We start from the raw sequence: 18,720 nt of genomic DNA on the forward strand, positions 1-18,720 counted from the left end.
ATAATAGGACTATTACTTCCCTAGTCCTGCTAAATATACTTCACTTAATGCATCCTGAGATCATGAAATCATGTATTTTGTCTAATGTATCACATTATTTAAAGATAGCGTCATATTTTAACTATCATGCTATACTTGAAATCAGAAAAACCTATGTTCAAATTTGTTCTTTAATTTTTATTAGTTTATTAATTATCCCTGAAGTGTAAGAGATTCTTTAGTACTTATCTAATTGGTTTTAAGTAATATGGGAGCTAAATCACAGTTCATTGATTCTCAAACTGTTGACTCATATTAAATGGGTAGTTCAGTAAACTTCCAGATCTTTTTTGACGGTTGTACTTTAAAAGTTAATTTTCTAAATCCAATTGTAAAACTATATTAATTCATATGACATTACTAAAATTTCCCAAATCTGCATTCCTTTTTTAAATTCCCAGACTTCACTTTGGGGGATGTGATAAAAACATTACTTGTTCCCTTAAGATCTTCAGTTTATTGCCCAGGATGTAATAATCTTTGGTAATCCTCCTTAGAGTTTTTCTGCTAGTATCATGTATGTACATATAAAACATCAGAAGTGGCAACTAATCACCCAATATGATAAGTTTTAAGATGTCTGTTTCATTTTTAACATACCTCCTGAAGACAGTTACGTGTCTTTTGTTGTTATTAAGTTGATAAATAGTTTTGGTATCATTCACTAATGCCACTAATGATTGCTACTTGTATTTTTTTCCTGTGACATTTCCTGGATAATCTTTCACTTTGTCATTCACCTGTGAACCTCATATCATTATTACCTGGAAGACAAATAGCTGCTTCCCCTTAGAGGATCCAACTCCTTCCTCTTTGAGAAAAGCCTCATATTTTTTCCTTACTTTTAAGAGAATTTCTGTCCTTTGTATCATATTCCTCTATACTTACTCCCTCTCCCCCACCCAACCTACTATTATAGTTTAAATCCTTCTCTATCTCTTTCAATTCTTTTTTCTTTATTTTTCACATTGAAGTCCTTTTTATTGAAATTCTTATTTTAAAATAAATATTTTTATATGCTTGATTTTATATTACCTTTATTTCTGCCATAAATCATTCCTTCTTCCCTTTGCCTAGACTTGTAAGAGAAAAGAAAAACAAGCAAAATTTTCCTGTCTTTTAATTTATTCCCACACCATATGTAATGCTCTACACTCATAATCCCATGACCTCTGCAAAGAAACACAGGAGATAAATTTTCTCATCTCTTCTTTTGAAACTTATCATCATAATTACACATCATTCGATTTCAGGTTTTGTTTTTGTTATTGTTCATTTCATTTACACAGGTGCAGACACTGTGTACATTGTCTTCCCAGTTTTGCTTACAACAGTATCATATAACATCCCATGATTCTCTGCATTTTTCATAATCAACTTTTTGTAACACACATTTAATATTCCATCACATTTATGCATCACAATTTGCTTGGCCAATCCTCAATGGATGGAGCAATTATTTTATTTCCATTGACATTTTTCATTTATTTTCAAAAAACACTTGATTTTTTTTCTTATAACCTTAAGAGTGGAGAAGCATTCCTTAAGTCTCTTTACTTTTTCTTCTAGGAGGAGGTACTTATTTACATTGAGTATATAAATAGTAAGCACTTGGTTATGGCAGAAACACAAACATCACATATGTTGGTCATTATGAAGTTTTCCCTGCTAGAAATGGTAGCTGGGTTTTGTCATTCTTACTAATAACAATTTTGGGAAGTTGTCATTCCAAGTTGCTTTTGAGGGATCTTCAGGTCTGGAGTCTTACCTCATCAACACCTTCACCTCTGAAATTTCTGTTCTGGGAACCAGTTTTCTAACTGTTGACTGCCCTGCCTGATCCAATCTTTCAGGGAGAGCTTTCATAATTCACCTCACCTTCATAATTCACCTCACCTCATCTCACTAAAAGTCTCTTTAAAACTCTATCTTTCTCATCAAAACTCTATCATTCCACCCTCCACTTCTGGAACAATGAGAGGTAGGTCAATCTACTTCTTTAATGACCCCACTTACCATTGCTCTAGCATTGTTCTTCCTCCACATTAGATCATTAGTTTTGCAATTCAGAAGATCAAATTCCTACTTCTACCACTTACTAGCTATGCAACTTCTCTGGGTCTCAGTCTTCTCATTTGTAAAATGAAATGTTTGTATTAAATTACCTCTAACGTCTCTTCTAGCTTGAATTCTGTGATCCTATATGCATATTTATCTTTGAGAGCAAGAATGACTCCATTTTTGTCTTTTTATTCCCAAATGCAATGCCTCACACATAGTAGGTCCTTTTTAAATGCTTGTTGATTGATTTGCTTGTGGTCTCTCCAGTAGCTTGTGAGCTTCTTGAGATCATTCGTTATATTTCCAGTGCCTAGCATAGAGCCTGGCATAGTAGAAATATAATAGATGATTATTTCCTGTCTAATTTATAGACTAATTTATCTCTGTATCCCCAATTCTTAATACAGTGTTTTATGCATTGTTTTTGCCTCTGTAAACTTATCTCTCAAACCAAGTTTCTTAAGGGCAAAGATCATGACTAATACTTCTCATGCATTCTTGAGTGTTTTTTAAGGTAAAAAATAGAAACTGAAATTTATAAAATGCTTTAAAAATTTCTTAGTGGTTTTCTTTCATCATATCTTTGGAGTCTCCCAATAATCTCATAATATAAGTTATTGCAGATTTTATTAATCTTAATTTACTAATTAAAAAAGTCTGAGGTTCAGAAGTTGCTAAAGATCATGCAAAGAAGTAAATGAAGTGATATTCAAACAGATTTTTTCTTACTTCACAGAAAGCAAGATGGTTTTCATTGTCATGAAAATAATACAAGTTGCATTGTAGGTACTTTAACATTCATTACTGGTTTCTAGTAGGAAATCTTATCTAAGATAAATGTCATTCCTTCAAAGTAGAGATACCAATAAAACCTTGATCAGATGAACTAATCTAAAAAAAATTTTGAAAATGTTTAAGTATTATATAAATGTGAATTGTTATTTCGATAAAAATAAACACCTACACTCAACTAATAGCGGTAGGTAAGTAGTGCAGTGGATGAAGCACTAAATTTAGAGTTAGGAAGACCTGAGTTATATCAGGCATTTATTAGTTATGTGATCCAGGGCAAACCTCTTAACTCTGTTTACCTCAAGTTCCTTATCTATAAAATGAGGTCGAGAAGGAAATGGTTAATCACTCCAGTAAAAACTCCAAATAGGTACATTAAATGTTGGACCCAATGGAAATGACAGAACAATAGCAACAAATCTCTTTTAACTTTTATCAAATTTATCCTTGCTCTACTTTACTTTAGGTCCAAGCAAAACATTTCACATTGTTAATTTGGTGCAATGGCTTCCTTTACTAGATAAATGAAATGTGTTTATTTGATTGCCTCCAATTTTCAGTAGATCAGTATGCATTTTTCAATCACTCACTGCTTGCCTGACCCCATGCTAAGTGTTGAGAATACAAATATAAACAGAAGAATGACAGTCACCACCCACAAGAAATTTATATTCTAAAGGGGGAAGCCAGTACATGAAAGGAAGCTGAAAAGGGAAACAGATATTAGACTGTGGGATGGAGCATGGTAGAGAAAGTCTTAGGAGGAGCCTGGAGAGGAATGAAGGCCATATTGTTCTGAATCAGTTACTTAAATAGAGATTCTAGGAGGAACTACCCAATCTGACGGGAAGGCCATAGGTGCCAAGGGTACTTCCAAGGTGTTCATTGCAGTGTTTGACTGAGCTTCTAGGAGGTTTCTACTTACTACAGCCATCTGCTAAATTGAATATATCTTTTTTTTTCTTGGAGGGTATTGGATTTAGATTTCCTTCTATTTATATAGTCCCATTATCATTTCTTTCTCTCACAGAAAATAAGACCTACTACTATCAAGGCAATTTTAAAATTAAAGATATTCCATACAATAGCAATTATGAAAAAGAGACTTCAGAAGAAACTACAGCTCTGAGCAAAATGATTGAGACACGGGTAAGTCAGAGTTTGCCTATACTCACCTTCATTGTAAATTCTTTTGAAATATGAACATGCTATTGGAATTGACCTAATAAATTTGTTTTTTTTCTTTTAACAGATGATTGATGCTTTTCAAGCTTCTAGCATACACAATCATTATATCAGCTCTCAAGTCACCAAGCTATAGTAAGTCAAGTTTTATTCAGGAGCAAATAACATAAAAAGTGATTAACAACATATATATTCTTTTTTTTAAATATATTTTTAAAAAAACTTATTTATTCAAAGAAATGGGGTTAAGTGACTTGGCCAAGGTCACACAGTTAAGTAATTATTAAATGTCTGAGGCTGGATTTGAACTCAGGTCCTCCTGACTCCAGGGCTGAGGTTCTTCTGATTCCAGGGCTGGTGCTCTATCCACTGTGCCACCTAGCTGCCCCACATATATATATATATATATATATATATATATATATATATATATATATATATATATATTCTTGCATTGCAATTTCTTTCTACAGGGAAAAAAACCCTTTAACCTCTGTAGACAGGTATTCTTAATCTTTTTTTTTGGTTTATGAACAACTTTAGCAGTCTGGTGAAGCCCAAGGACCTCTTCTCAGAATGCTTTAAGATGAATAAAATAAAATAATGATGTTATGAAGAAGTTAAACTTATTGAAATGAAATGATCAATTTATGTACATGCTTTATAGACTCTAGAATAATAACAACCCTTAAGAGAGGGAGTTTTTACATCCAGAAATTCATGCCTTAGGATATGATGTATACTAAGGAATTTGCAGGTCTAATCCCATCTACTTAGAAGAGAATGCCTGATACATAGTAGAAACTTAATAAGGACTTGTTGACTGTCCCTATGCTGAATAGAAAGAAAAAGCTATTTAGTCTCCTTTCTCTATACAGTTCCAGGTGATTGTCAGGAAAGCCTATTCAATCCATTAAATGTCTACTGCATGAAAAGAATTGTGCTAGGTTCAGAGACACAAATAAATTAATCTTTTTCCCCAATCAGTTTATATTGTATAGGATTTATATTCTATATGCTACCAGGATATATATGCTGTAAACCCATGTCCCTCCATCCTTCTGCATTAGAACAAATACTCCTTTATCACATGGAAGTCTCACGTGACCCTCTTGTTCTTTTTTCTTTTAAGACAGTCTATAGCTCTGCAAATGAGCCAGCCTTAAACAAACACTAGCCCAGAGGGTCTGGTTTTCCTAGTTTTTATTTATTACCTATGAGCAATCTCAAAGGGAGAGAGACTACTGACCTCAGTGGATTTATTGGCAGTAGAGGCTGTCTTTATAGTCCATCACCACTTTCATGCTTATTTGCAACACTTTCTGCTAAAAGTGATGTTTCTTTCTTTCTAATTCCCAGAGAACTTTGCTCATACACCTCATTCATTCCTCATAAAATCTTTGCTGAATTCCTTCCATATGCAAGCTTTGTAGGCAATGTAAAGATGAACACTAATTTGTCACATTCTCCCTTGTATTATAATTATATGCATACATATTTTTATAACTCCTTCTTACTTATTTATCTTTGTGTCCTCTCAGACTTCCAATGCCTTATATTTGGGTGTTCATTGTTGAATGAAGAGGTGAATAGAGGATCTCAGTTTATACCTAGATTATGCTTCTTATTTCCCTCTAACATACAATATCCCTTATCCTTAAAGAGTTAAGAAAGTTGAGTTTTTAATAGCATTGACTAATGAAAATATTTATATATATATATGTATATATATAGTATCTATCAGCATATCTCTGTATAAACATCTCATAGATAACTGAATAACCAATCTTAGCAAAATACACACACACACACACACACACACACACACACACACACACACACATATATATATATATTCATATACATATGTGTGTATAAGTCTGTCATTCTTGAAGAGGACCAAACTGACATCACTATGTTAGAGTCAAATTACAGTGTATTTGACTGTGACTTATCAGATCAATAGCAACTTGGAAGACTACCACAGGTAGAGTACAAATAGTCCTTGTGAATATTTGGGGTGAATTCTCTAAATTTGCACATCTCACGTTTCTTTTGAGCTACTTCAATACTGCTTTGCTCATAGAGCAAAGCACCTTCTCTGATGAGGGCATGCCATGCTGGGAGGTCCTGTGCTAATGTCTCCCATGACATGCAATCAATTACAGAATTCTCAAGAGAGACTTTGAAAGTGTCCTTGTGTGGCTTTTTTCTGACCCTCTGGTGAGTGCTTGCTCTATGTGAGTTCCTAATAAAATAATCTTTTAGGCAAGCATATTTGGCATTTGAACACCAGGAAAAATTCCAAAAGCAGAACAGAGGTCTGTATATATCATTTGTAGATCTGATTAAGATCTTTCTTAAGATACTTTCAGTCTTGAGGGCTTTGAAAGAGGTTGTCAAAATTTGGTTGCCCAGAAAAGTTTATCACTATTGAATATCAATCTCCTGATAGCATGCTTACCCAGGTTTTGGATAATGGGCATTATTCTTGTATTTTTTTTTCAGTCATCATCATAGTGAAATAAGTTGTGTGCTCACTCCCGTGTTTTTTTAGCATGATGTTTTCAGTCATATTGTCAAATGCCTTCAATGCGTTCAAACATGGCATCAAAATCATACCACAATTTGATAGTAATTTCTTTAGCTTGAAAAGATTACAAGCCAAGACCAAAGGAGGGAATGTTGGTGTGTGATTTGCTGTTTGCAGATGATTGTACACTCAGCATTAGAAAATATCCCTACCCAATCATACATCTTATTTTCAATATTTTAGATATTATGTCCATAACAGTGTTCATCTTAACTTTAAAATATATTCAGTAATTGAGAATTCATTATCTCCTGAAATATACTGTTCCATTTTTCAAATAGTGCTAGTTGTTCAGATAGTACTTTTTATTTATGATTGCCTATATCCAGAAACATTTTCTGAACCAATCAGGAAGTATCAAAACAGAGATTGTGCAGGGGAAAATTACCTTTGCCAATATATTGAATAATTTGTACTTTTTCCAGCCCACAATCTGATGGTATAACAGTAGATATTTGGCTCATGTTTAAGTCTACCCCGGGAAAGAAAGCTGATATGAGAAGAAAAATTGGAAGTATCTTACATAACATGCTGAAGAATAATTCTGCATCCTTTAATTCAGATCCCTCTTCCCTTAAGCTTACAGGCAAGTGTATTATCCTGATATTCACTCATATAATTGCCATTCTATCCGTACTTCATTTTACAGTTAGCATTCCAGCCACCATCATTTTGACTCTTACCTTGGCAATCAAACTTGTACATAATTGACATAATAAATCCAAATGAAAATATGAATTCTAGATATCTTCACATTATATATTAACCTTGGGGAATAGTTTTCAATTCAATAAGCATTGCTAAACATCTTCTATGGGTAAGGCACTATGTACTTTGCTTGGGATGCAAACTCATAGAAAAGAAAATCATTCCTATTTTCAAAGAATTTACATTCTGCTTGGGGAATGCAACATTTATGCAGATATATAAGAAAAAAAGCAATTTGAAGAAAGAAAAACTACATCTAAGGGAATCAGGAAAGGCTTTAGGAGGTAACACCTGAATTGTATCTTGAAGGAAGAGATGGACTTAAGGAGGCAATGTCTTCCAATTATTTGGGACATCTACACAAAGGCACAAAATGTAAACACTTTATAGTTTGTGGATTCAAATCCCTGTCATATCATAGAAACCTTATTTCCCTGAACCGATGCTCTCTTATGATGTGACTTGGAATCCTGTGCCATCTAGGTGATCCCTGACCCCCATATAATTCATGTCATGGGAATCATGACTTAGTGAAACTGAAGTCAGAAGAAATACATACTTAACCTACATCTGTTTTTTTTTCAGAAATCAGTAAAGTCCAAGCTGAAAAGACAATTAATAACTGTAAGTTGAGAAAATTTATTTTAATAATAATAGCAACAATACACACTGGTGTTTTGGATTCTTTGCTCTAGTGAGTAAAGAAATACAATAATCCCTAGTGCAAAAAAGTGTATCCATTTCCTAAAATCTCATAAAAATATAAATCATTTCAACATGACTGTAGCATAATTAAAGAAACTTGAATATTCCTTCTTTTAAGGAAACCAATTATTTCTTTCTGACAGGCTGTGGGAGGAGGGCAAAAATGTCCTCTGTATATGATAGAATTAAAGGAGGATCTGCTGCTCAAGATGGGGAATGGCCATGGCAAGCTAGTCTGAAGATCAAGGGCAGACATTATTGTGGAGCTTCTCTGATTAGCAACATATGGCTAGTGACTGCAGCTCACTGCTTTAAACAGTAAGTGATGATCAAGTTAAGGTCAAAATGGGGTCAAAATTGGGAAAACATAGGATAGATTATCTGTCAGATTTATGATTAAGGAAAGAATTTAGGACCAAGCAAGATATAAAGAGCATTAAAAATAGAAAATAGACTGTTTTGATTAAATAAAATTAAAAAAGGTTTTTCACAAATAAAAACCAATGAAGCCAACTTTGGAAGGAAAGCAGAAAACTGGAAAAGAAATTTTACAGGCCTTATTTCTTAATAATATAAACAACTGAATCAAATTTATAAGAATATGTCATTCCCAATTGAAATATGGTCAATGGAACTTTGAAGGCCAAATTGGAGAAGGGATTCATCTGAATAACAGTTGAATACTGGTCAATTAGTCCTGAGAAATAGGCAATTGCTATTCCAAAGGGGTGGGTGATGGCCTTCATTGCTCTCTGCCAATTGAAATGGAGTTGGGTTCAGATCCCCAAATTTGAAGTGATGTGAGGCATGAGGTTTCAAATGTGGTAACTGACCAATCCTGGAAAACCCAGGGGGAGACCTGGGGAAAGTTCTCTCCTTGTTAAGAGCAGAACTATATTGGAATGGGTTTGCTCCTAGAGAGGGGCTAATGGTACTAGCAGAACAGAGCAGCACCGAACTATGAGTGGCAAACTAACACTATTCTATAGTTTAAGGTTCTGAGAGGAAAGACTGTACTAATCATTAGTCCACCAAAAACAGATCTAAATTATCTGTGTTGTTGCAGTCCAATATGCTTTAAGTTGTTATTTTGTCATCAAATATCAGATAATGGTGTTTTGCCTATTGTTGATGGTAGGTCAAGGTGCCTAGCTGATTCAAGGGGAAGATAAACCAATTCAAAGGCTAAGACATTTCTTCAAGCATCCAGACCATCACCAATAGTCTTATTTCCTTTCAAATCACTCCGTGAGGTACAATAGTTCTAGAAAAATCAAATGAGAAGGATGCCTTGCACAATATAACTCTCACTATAATAAACAGTTGTGCAAGTCATGACACCCATTGATAGGTGGAGTGGTCTTCTTCGATACTGAAGGATGATGACTATAGTTATATGAAAACATGTTCTAAATCACTATTGATTAGAGAAATGCAAATTAAAACCACTCAAATCCATCAGACTAGCTAATATGACAAAAAATGAAAAATTATAAATATTGGAAAGAATGGAGAAAACTAGGACATTAGTCCTAGGACATAGTTAATGCATTGTTGATGGATTTGTGAATTGATCCAACAATTTCAGAGGGCAATTTGAAATTATGCCCAAGGGCTATAAAACTATGTATACTGTTTGATCCAGCAATACCACTATTAACCCAAAGAGATTTAAAAAGAGAGAAGAACCTATTTGCACAAAAATATTTATAATAGTTCTTTTTGTGGTAACTAAGAATTAGAAATTGAGGGGATGTCCATCAATTAGGGAATAGCTGAACAAACTGTAGTAAAGAAATATTATTGTGCTATAAGAAATGACAAGCAGGATGATTTCTGAAAAAAATCTCAAAAAATTTACATGAACTGACGCAAAGTAAAGTGAGACAAATCAAGAGGACATTATAAATAGTGATGGCAATATTGTATGATGAACTGTGAATGACTTAGCTATACTCAGAAAGATATTGAACCAAGACAATTCCAAAGAACTCATGATAAAAACTGCTATCCATAACCAGAGAAAGAACTGATATTATCTAAATATAGACTGAAAATAGATTGAAGCATACTATTTTTCTCTTCCTCCCTTCCTTCCTCCTCCTTCCCTCTCTTCCTCCTCCCTCCTTCCTTCTTTTCCTCCTTCCTCCATTCTTTGCTCCCTCTTTCCATTCCTCCTTCCTTCTCTTCTTCCCTTCCTTCTTTCTTTCCTGCCTTTCTTTTTTTGTTTTCTTTTAAAAATGACTAATGCGAAATGCTTTAAATAATTTCATATGTGTAATTTATATCAGATTGTTTACTATCTTGGGGAGAGTAGAGAGAAGAAAGGGTAGAATCTGAAACTCAAAACTGCAAAAAGCAGTTTTGTCTTTACATGTCATTGGGGGAAAATTATCTTTATATGTAATTGGGGGGAAATAAAATAGTATTTTTTAAAAAAGCAAATGTGATAGGTTGAAAGTTCTGATTGTGGAGAAATTCAATGGCCCCTGAAGCATAAAAATGACTAGAGACATATACTAGCTATTTGACCCTGGGCAAATCACTTAACTTCTGCCTCAGTTTACTCAGTTATAAAGTGTGGATGATAATAGCCCCTCTCTCCCAGTGTTGTGAGAATCAAATGATATAATATTTGTAAAGCATCAAGCATATATAAAGCATTATATAAAGGCCTAACTCTTCCTTCATCCCTTCAACTCTGGTGATGTACTCTGCTGAGCTCTAAGGCTAAAAGTTAAATTGATAAGGATGGCTGGGGACAAGGGAAATTCACAATAGCTATAAAAAGGGTTGAGCAATGGAGACAGTTTAATTTGTGACCATAAAAATAGAAAGAAAAGTCCAGTAAAACCTCCTTTCTGGTAAGATTAGATATGTTCTCATAGAAAACCTTAATATAGTTAACCTAGAGATGCTGATACAATCAGGGCATATGGATTCTAATCGTGTTCTCCTAAGAGAAGTCTGGGTCTCAGTTCCTTCACGTATATGAAGGGACTGGATTGAACAATCTTTATGATTTCTTTAAGCTCCCAATTGCTGTAATCCTTATCATTGCTTGGGATTAATTTATAAGAACAATGATGATGATGATGATGATGATGATGGGAGGTTGACTTTAAGGTTTGTGATGCACTTTATGTATCACATAAATATGTGACGACCTTCTCTATCACCATCTGAGATGTCTGAGAAGCAAAGTGCTTTAAAAATTGATGGTTGGGTTCTAGCCCAAACCAGTATACTGTTGTTTTGTACTAATAGAACCTTAAAACACTTACATCCTATGAACCAAAGACAAAACACACTATTTTTGTTTCTTTAGGTACAAAAATTTATCAGACTGGACTGTCAGCTTTGGGACTGTGGTAAATCCTCCCTACATGAAGAACAAAATACAAGATTTTATCATTCATGAAAACTACAACCCATATAGCCAACATGATGACATAGCTGTTGTGCGTCTTGCTGAACCAGTCCCTTTCACAAACAATGTGCATCGGGTTTGTCTTCCAGAAGCTACCCAGAACTTTCTGCCAGGGTCTGATGTTGTTGTGACAGGATGGGGAGCACTTTCATATGATGGTATGTGTGCCAATAATAATTTATATTTTCATTTATGGGCTAGAATTCAATTCAGTTCAATTTAACAAATATTTTTATTTTTCATATATTCAACATACTCTCCTAGGTTTTACAGATACAAAGATAAAAATTAATGTATCCCCTATTCTCAAGATACTTATTAGACTGACAGGGAAAACCTCTGGGTCAATGCCTTGGGGAGAACTAGTTTTCTACCATTCCTTAATTTTCAGGGTACAATCCCAGAGCATCTAAGTATACACACAATCCTTAAGGGATCCAAATGTTCCTGAAATCTTCCAGATCAACAATCTAAAGCTAGGCTGGAGTCTCTGTTTGAAGCAGATTTGGGTCTAGTTAGAGTCCCCTCCTTATCCCTCTTCAATTATTTCATTATGCTCTGTCTCTGTTTCTGGGTCTGTGTCTGTGACTCTGTCTCTCTCTGTGTATATCTCTCTTTTCTCTCTCCTCCCTTTCTTTCCATATCACACACACACACACACACACACACACACACACACACACACACACACACACACACAGCTATATCCTGCAACACACACTCAAACGCAAATCTCAACAATCGTCACCTATTCTCTTCCTCTTCCCCTTTCTCAGTCCCTCCAATTCTCTAAGCTCCTTGGTTGAAGGAATCATGTTAACTTTGTATCTCTAACTTATTAAGTGCCTTGCATATGCTAGACACAATAAATACTAGCTGAATTGAATTAAATAGTTCATTTCTCCCCCATCTCCATGCTGTGATGAATGGGCAGGAAAAAAAAAATAATCCAGACTCTTTTTCTGGAAGTTTCTCTATATATCTGAAGTCCTAAAAGCTACATTATTAGGACTGAAAGGGACCTTATTTAATTTTCTTATTTTACTGATAAGGGAACTGAGACTTAGAGAAGTGAAATGACTTCCAGAGCTAATTAATGACAGAGCTAGCATTTGAACTTGGGCTTCTTGACTCTTGGTCTAGGAATTATTCCACTGTACCTCAAAGTTCTTGCCTGGTCCCATGAGAGTGGGATCTTAGAGACTTATCCTAATATTAGTCAATGATCAAATAGAGTTGGTTTTGCTTTGTCCAGCTAACAGAGTCCTCTCGTTTTAATAATGGCTATTTTTCAAGGAAGTCAATTTGCTAATTTTTCTTTCTTTTAGGTTTATATCCAAAACTGCTTCAAAAAGCACCAGTGAAAATTATTGACACAGAGATTTGCAATAGTAGAGATTCCTATGGTGGTCTTGTCCTTGACACAATGTTATGTGCAGGTTACATGGAAGGATACATTGATGCCTGTCAGGTGAGTCTTATATCAACAAGAGAAATAGTGTAAAGGCATTTTCCATAAAGAATTTCATTTAGATATTCATGGGAGTCAGTGAAAATATTGTTTTAATCTATGAATTTATATTTCCATAAATATTTATATTTAACAAGGGGAGTCTATATTATAGTGGATGGAGTAAAAGTCCTGTAGTCAGGAAGACCTGTGTCCAAATTTGTCCTCACACAGTTCCTATCAGTAAAACCTTGATGAGGGTCATCTCTAGTAGCCTTCTCTACTAGTCTTGATCCATATCTGGACCCAGATGACTGGAGGAGAAAATGAGACCATTGACTTTTTACAATCCTCCCTCATTTAAATCCAATTCATTTGCATGTCAAGACATCACCTCCCTGGTGTAATGGTTTTCTTTGAGAACTGCTGGTCAGTTGGGCAACACAATTTCCCTTCTTTCTGGTGCTCTTTGGGTATCACACCCTTACCTGTGGTTACTCTGCCCAAAGTAATGTAAACTTTTATAGCTGAAACCTGGCAAGCTATCTTGTAGTTAACAGATCTCAAATTACTCCTGTTCTCATTGGTTTGCCAACAATAGGTACCAGGCTAAACCCTACTTGATTATAATTTGGGTCTAGATTGGCTCAGAGTGAATGTAAATAGCAGTTGTTTCTATTTTGACCAGAAACCCTGTGAAGATTTTTCCTCTCAGATTGATTTTTTTCTACTTTCTTTCTTATCTAACCTTAATCACTGAATGAGTGCTACCTCAGTCAAATTGAGACCTATTAAAGACCCTAGTCTAAAAAGGCCTGGGTCAGCCACTGCATCCAGGGTCATCTCCAGGTGTCTTGAAACTTATCTGGTCACTAGACTCAGAAGACTCTGGAAGAAAAAAAATGAGACTAGTAACTTTTCACAGCACCCTTTCATTTAAATTCAATTTACTTGCACACAATGGCATCTTTGTGATCCCTTAGACTTGTCCATGGATTTTCTTGGCAAAAATACTAGAATGATTTGTCATTTCCTTCTCCAGGGTGTTCCTATTTTACAGATGAAGAGTTAAGGCAAATAGAGGTTAGGTAACTTGCCCTGATCTAATAAGTGTCTGAGGTAAAATTTGAACTCAGATCTTCCTGACTCCAGTCAGGTACTCTATCCACTGTGGTACCTAGCTTCTTCTTCTTATTTTCTTTTTTGGTTTTGCAAGGCAGTGGGGTTAAGTGGCTTGCTCAAGGCCACACAGCTAGGTAATTATTAAGTGTCTGAGGACAGATTTGACCTCAAGTCTTCCTGACTCCAGGGTTGGTGCTCTATCCATCGTGCCACCTAGCTGTCCCTGTCCTATTATTTTTCAATAGCCATCTCTAAGACAGCACAGAATCAACCCGAGAGGTTTCAAAGTAATATTTAAGGTTACTCTACCCTCCTACCTTCCCATTCCAACCTTTTCATTGCTTGATTCAATTATTTTAGTTAGCAACCAATCTAGTGAGGAGTGAGGAGGCAATAGATTGGCCTTACTATCAAATATTATGAGTCCTATTGGGTCCAGGAAGTTTGGATTGGTTCAGGGGTATTAAGGGTACTTTACTTCATGGGTAGTTTAGAAAAGTAAATTGTTATAATTAAAAAAATATGTCTTCTTGTGTTTAGGGTGACTCTGGTGGACCATTGGTTTACCCTAATTCTCGAAATATCTGGTTCCTTGTTGGAATAGTGAGCTGGGGAGATGAATGTGGCAAAAAGAATAAGCCAGGTGTCTACACTCGAGTGACTTCCTATCGTCCTTGGATCACTTCCAAGACTGGAATTTGAAAACAGCATTTTGTAGAGATAATTTAATGTCACACATGACTATGATAGTTGCACTTTATTTAACATGTGTTTTAAAAGTGTCTTTGGCCAATGGATGTTCAAACATTATTATCTTAAAAGTTTACATGCAGAACTATCTACAGTACTATTTTCCTCAAACAAAATACTTTGTCTGGATTTCTCCTTTGCTCCTGTCATCCTTATGCTTTGTACTATATTTACCTGGGAACATATTCTACACCACCAGCAGAATGTAAAGTCCATAAGGGGAAGGAACATGTCATTGTCCTTTTAAAAAAGTATTTTTATTCCCAGAGTTTAATGTATAATCAACACTTAAAATGTTGGTTAATTGAAGCTTATCATACTCAAATATCCTAATTTACCATTCATCAACATATATATATATATATATATATATATATATATATATATATATGCATACATAAAATGTAATTCTGGAAAAGAATTCAGAAACCACATAATCCAATCTCTTTATTTTATTTTACTGAAGTGGGAATCCAGGCCTAGGGAGAGTAATTGACTTGGCAAGGTCATAAGGTAATAAATAGCAAATAAAGCACTAGAAGTCTGAGTGAATATAAAGAAAATATGGCCAGTACTTAAAATATGCTATTTTAAATATCAGGAATATTTTCCCCTATGGCCTCATAAACATGGAATATTGCCATATTTGTTCTGTTTTTTTTTTTTTATCACTGATGTTCATTATGCTCTTTGGCACTATTATTTATCCTTCAAACAGACTCTGATATTTTCTAAGATACTTTATACCTGAATGGATTTATTGATATTTGGCAATGCCTTTGATTTTAACCTTTCAGTTCTGAGAAATTTATGTAAGTCTGTTCTTGCCCATTAAAATTTAGCCTATTTTAGCTAACAATACTTTAAACATTGTGATTAAAGTCTTAATGAGTTTGGGTTACCATAGACAGTGTTTGCCTTCTTATTATTGCCTTCCTTTGTGGGGAAGTGGTTTCCACACTAAATACAAACACTGGATTCTGATCTTTTATTTGTATTGGGACTGTGAACAACAACCTTTATCATTGTGTAATCAACAGCTGTCACTTATGCAGCACTTTATGGTTTACAAAATAGATAGGTGATTTCACATACAACCATGTGGATGGGATAATCAGGACAGGTTTTGCATCCTTTGTATAGATGAAGAAACTTAGAGAATGGTTAGTGGCAGAACTGGAGCTTGAACTGGGGTCTTTTAATTTCAGATTCCAGAATATGAGATCATATAGATTAAGTACAGAAAAAAAATCATTAGTGAAGCTATTGATTTCTGAGAAAACTCTAAATAAAATATTTAAAAGGAGACAATACATACCTGGAGTCAGAAGGATTTTATTTTAAATTCAGTCTCAGACATTTACTGGCTGTGTGACCCTGGGTAAATCACTTAATCCCAATTGCATCAAAAAAAGAACAAGAAGAAAATTTATTCTTAGAAACACAATAATCTTGGATAATTCTGAAGCATTTATGAAGAAAAATTCTATCCACCACCACAGAAAGAACTGATGAATCTAAATGCAGTTTGAAAACTTATTTTTAAACTTTCTTTATTATTCTTGCTTTTGCAACATGGTTAATATAGAAATGTTTTGCATTACTGCACATGTATAATCTATAACAAAGTGCTTGTATTCTCAAGGAGGGGGGAGGGAGAGGGCAGAGAATTTGGAACTTAAAAATTTAAGAAAAGAATGTTAAATTCTTTTCATTTACATGTAATTGAGAAAGAAAACAAAATTAAATGTAAATGATAAAAAAGTACACATCACAAAGTATTCAAATGTGCACTCAAGAGAGAGAGAGACAGAGAGACAGATGAAAAAGAAAATATACAAAGAAGCCTTGTGATAAATGGTTCCAAAATGTGTAATGTCCTGTGATTAAATTGTATTCAAAAGTAGTCTACTTGATTTTTCTTCAATGTCACTATTTTTTAATTCAATCATAACTTTTCTTAAGTAGCACTATTTAAAATAAATTTATTTTCTTATTTTATTCATCTAAGATTTGTTTCTATTTCCCATTGAAGCAGTCATCAAGTTCTTCTTTATGATGTTCATTATCACGTGACTAATTGAGAAGTTATTTGTTGAAATTTCTTCTAGGTTCACAAAGTAAATTCCACAGGATTACAGATTTAGAGCTAGACAAATCCTGACAGCATATCCAATTTGACCTTCCACATTTGATGCTTGAAGTTCAGAGACCAGACTTGCTTAATTAATTTGTGGAAGGTAGGGCTTGACTCAGGACCGTTCTAACTCTCAGCTAAATGCCCTAGCTACTATACCATTTCATCTGTACGTTCTTAATTAAAGTCCTTAAGGACTGACTCATGGGTGCCTATGCTTCAGAGCCTGCACAGGGAGCTCTTTCAACCAGTTTTGGACTTAATCTTCTAGCCCCACTTCCACTGATAGCCTAAGTCCCCAGAATAAGGTTACTTAATGCTTTAATCTCTTCTCAGTGCTCCAGAGGTACTACTTAAAGGTCTGTAGAGTTCTTCTAAGACTATCAGTCAATTTTAATGGGTCCTCAGTCCCAATATCAATTGTCAGCAATTATGATTTTATTATAATTTTCTATTTGAACATGGATATCTCTGATAAGGAATAAAGTTTTAACAAAAGATACTTACTGAGAAGACTTAACCCAAACAGAAGTAAAGCTATATCCTCTAGGACTGGGGCACATTCTCTCTGTTTACCACTTCAAAACTTGATATTCTCAGAGTTTATTCAAATATAAAGTTGTTACTTTAAAGCAGGGGTGTGGAACTTTTTTCTGCCAAGTGCCATTTGAATATTTATAGCATCATTTGGCCAAACGAAATTACCAACTTAAAAATAGCCTGCTATATTTGTCAAAGATTTAATTAATCCATCCCTAAAAAGCTCCTAGATTTATTGAATTTCAAGTCCCTCCTGTGGTTGCCTTGGTAGAACCAGACCAAAGGATTTGAAGGACCTTATTTTGCTTGACCTTTGGGCTGGAAGTTCCATCCCTGCTTTAAAGTTTACTTCTGGGTAGGATATGGCCAATGGACCATATCTTAAGTCTCAATGTTGCTTGTCAAAAAATACAATTTTGGGGCACAAAAATCAAATAGTTCCTGACCTCAAGAACTTGGCATTGAAATGGTTGAAACAAAAATGACATAAACACAAACATGATATACATATGTATGTTTATGAATGAAAAAATTCAAAGCAAAACCAAAATACTATAGGTATGCAAAACTTTAAGCAGCTTTTTTCCCATCTCCCATTTCTCCAAGGATAGTAAGAATCAAAAGATAAAAAATATTAATTCTCTTATCTTCCTATATTAGAATTAATTGTTCATATTCCCTGGATCCAGGCCTGGTCAGCTCTTAAACATAAAATCAGACTATAAATGCTTGAAAAAGTATTTATTAATCACTTACTATCTATCATGTACAGGTGCTGGAAATACAAATATAAAGGTGAAGATAGTCTCTGCCCTCTGCCCTCAAGCAGATTATATTTAAAAGGAGAGAGAATTTTTATAGAGGAGTTGTGGCTAGGGAGGGGTATTCTGGTTTGGAGAGTTACAAAGATGAGAAGTGAAGCCATAGGAAAATGAGTGTTTCTCATCCAAGGCCATCTCCAGTCTTCCTGATTCATATCTGGACCCATATTTGGGTCCAGATGACTCTGGAGGAAAAAGAGAAGTTGGTGAATTAGCAAAGTGCCCCCCCCCAGATCCAATTCATGGACTTGTCATGGCATTGTCTCCCCTAATGTCAGGGTCTTCCAGAATGAAGGACAAACATCATTGCCACCCTCACCCACTCTTTCCATGGTTTGACTTAATCATCTTGGAACTTTATTTTAAGGAGGAGGCCCAAGACACTCA

The 18,720-nt window shown here is 34.7% G+C and overlaps 1 protein-coding gene across 2 annotated transcripts in view; it reads left to right on the forward strand.

Annotated features, from left to right (window-relative positions):
• The window catches only part of TMPRSS11B (transmembrane serine protease 11B), a 40,697-nt gene extending 23,897 nt beyond the window's left edge, over positions 1–16,800 (forward strand). For both annotated transcript variants that reach the window (XM_074229322.1, XM_074229323.1), the window contains 8 exons: positions 3,923–4,041; positions 4,145–4,212; positions 7,096–7,256; positions 7,964–8,002; positions 8,227–8,401; positions 11,412–11,671; positions 12,842–12,984; positions 14,626–16,800. In XM_074229322.1, the coding sequence (XP_074085423.1) occupies positions 3,923–4,041; positions 4,145–4,212; positions 7,096–7,256; positions 7,964–8,002; positions 8,227–8,401; positions 11,412–11,671; positions 12,842–12,984; positions 14,626–14,787 (1,127 nt within the window). In that variant the 3' untranslated portion in view covers positions 14,788–16,800. The remainder of the gene's footprint in view (positions 1–3,922; positions 4,042–4,144; positions 4,213–7,095; positions 7,257–7,963; positions 8,003–8,226; positions 8,402–11,411; positions 11,672–12,841; positions 12,985–14,625) is intronic.
• The last annotated feature ends 1,920 nt before the right edge of the window (positions 16,801–18,720 follow it).

This window comes from Macrotis lagotis, chromosome 3, assembly GCF_037893015.1.
Source record: "Macrotis lagotis isolate mMagLag1 chromosome 3, bilby.v1.9.chrom.fasta, whole genome shotgun sequence".
Classification (NCBI taxonomy): domain Eukaryota; kingdom Metazoa; phylum Chordata; class Mammalia; order Peramelemorphia; family Peramelidae; genus Macrotis; species Macrotis lagotis.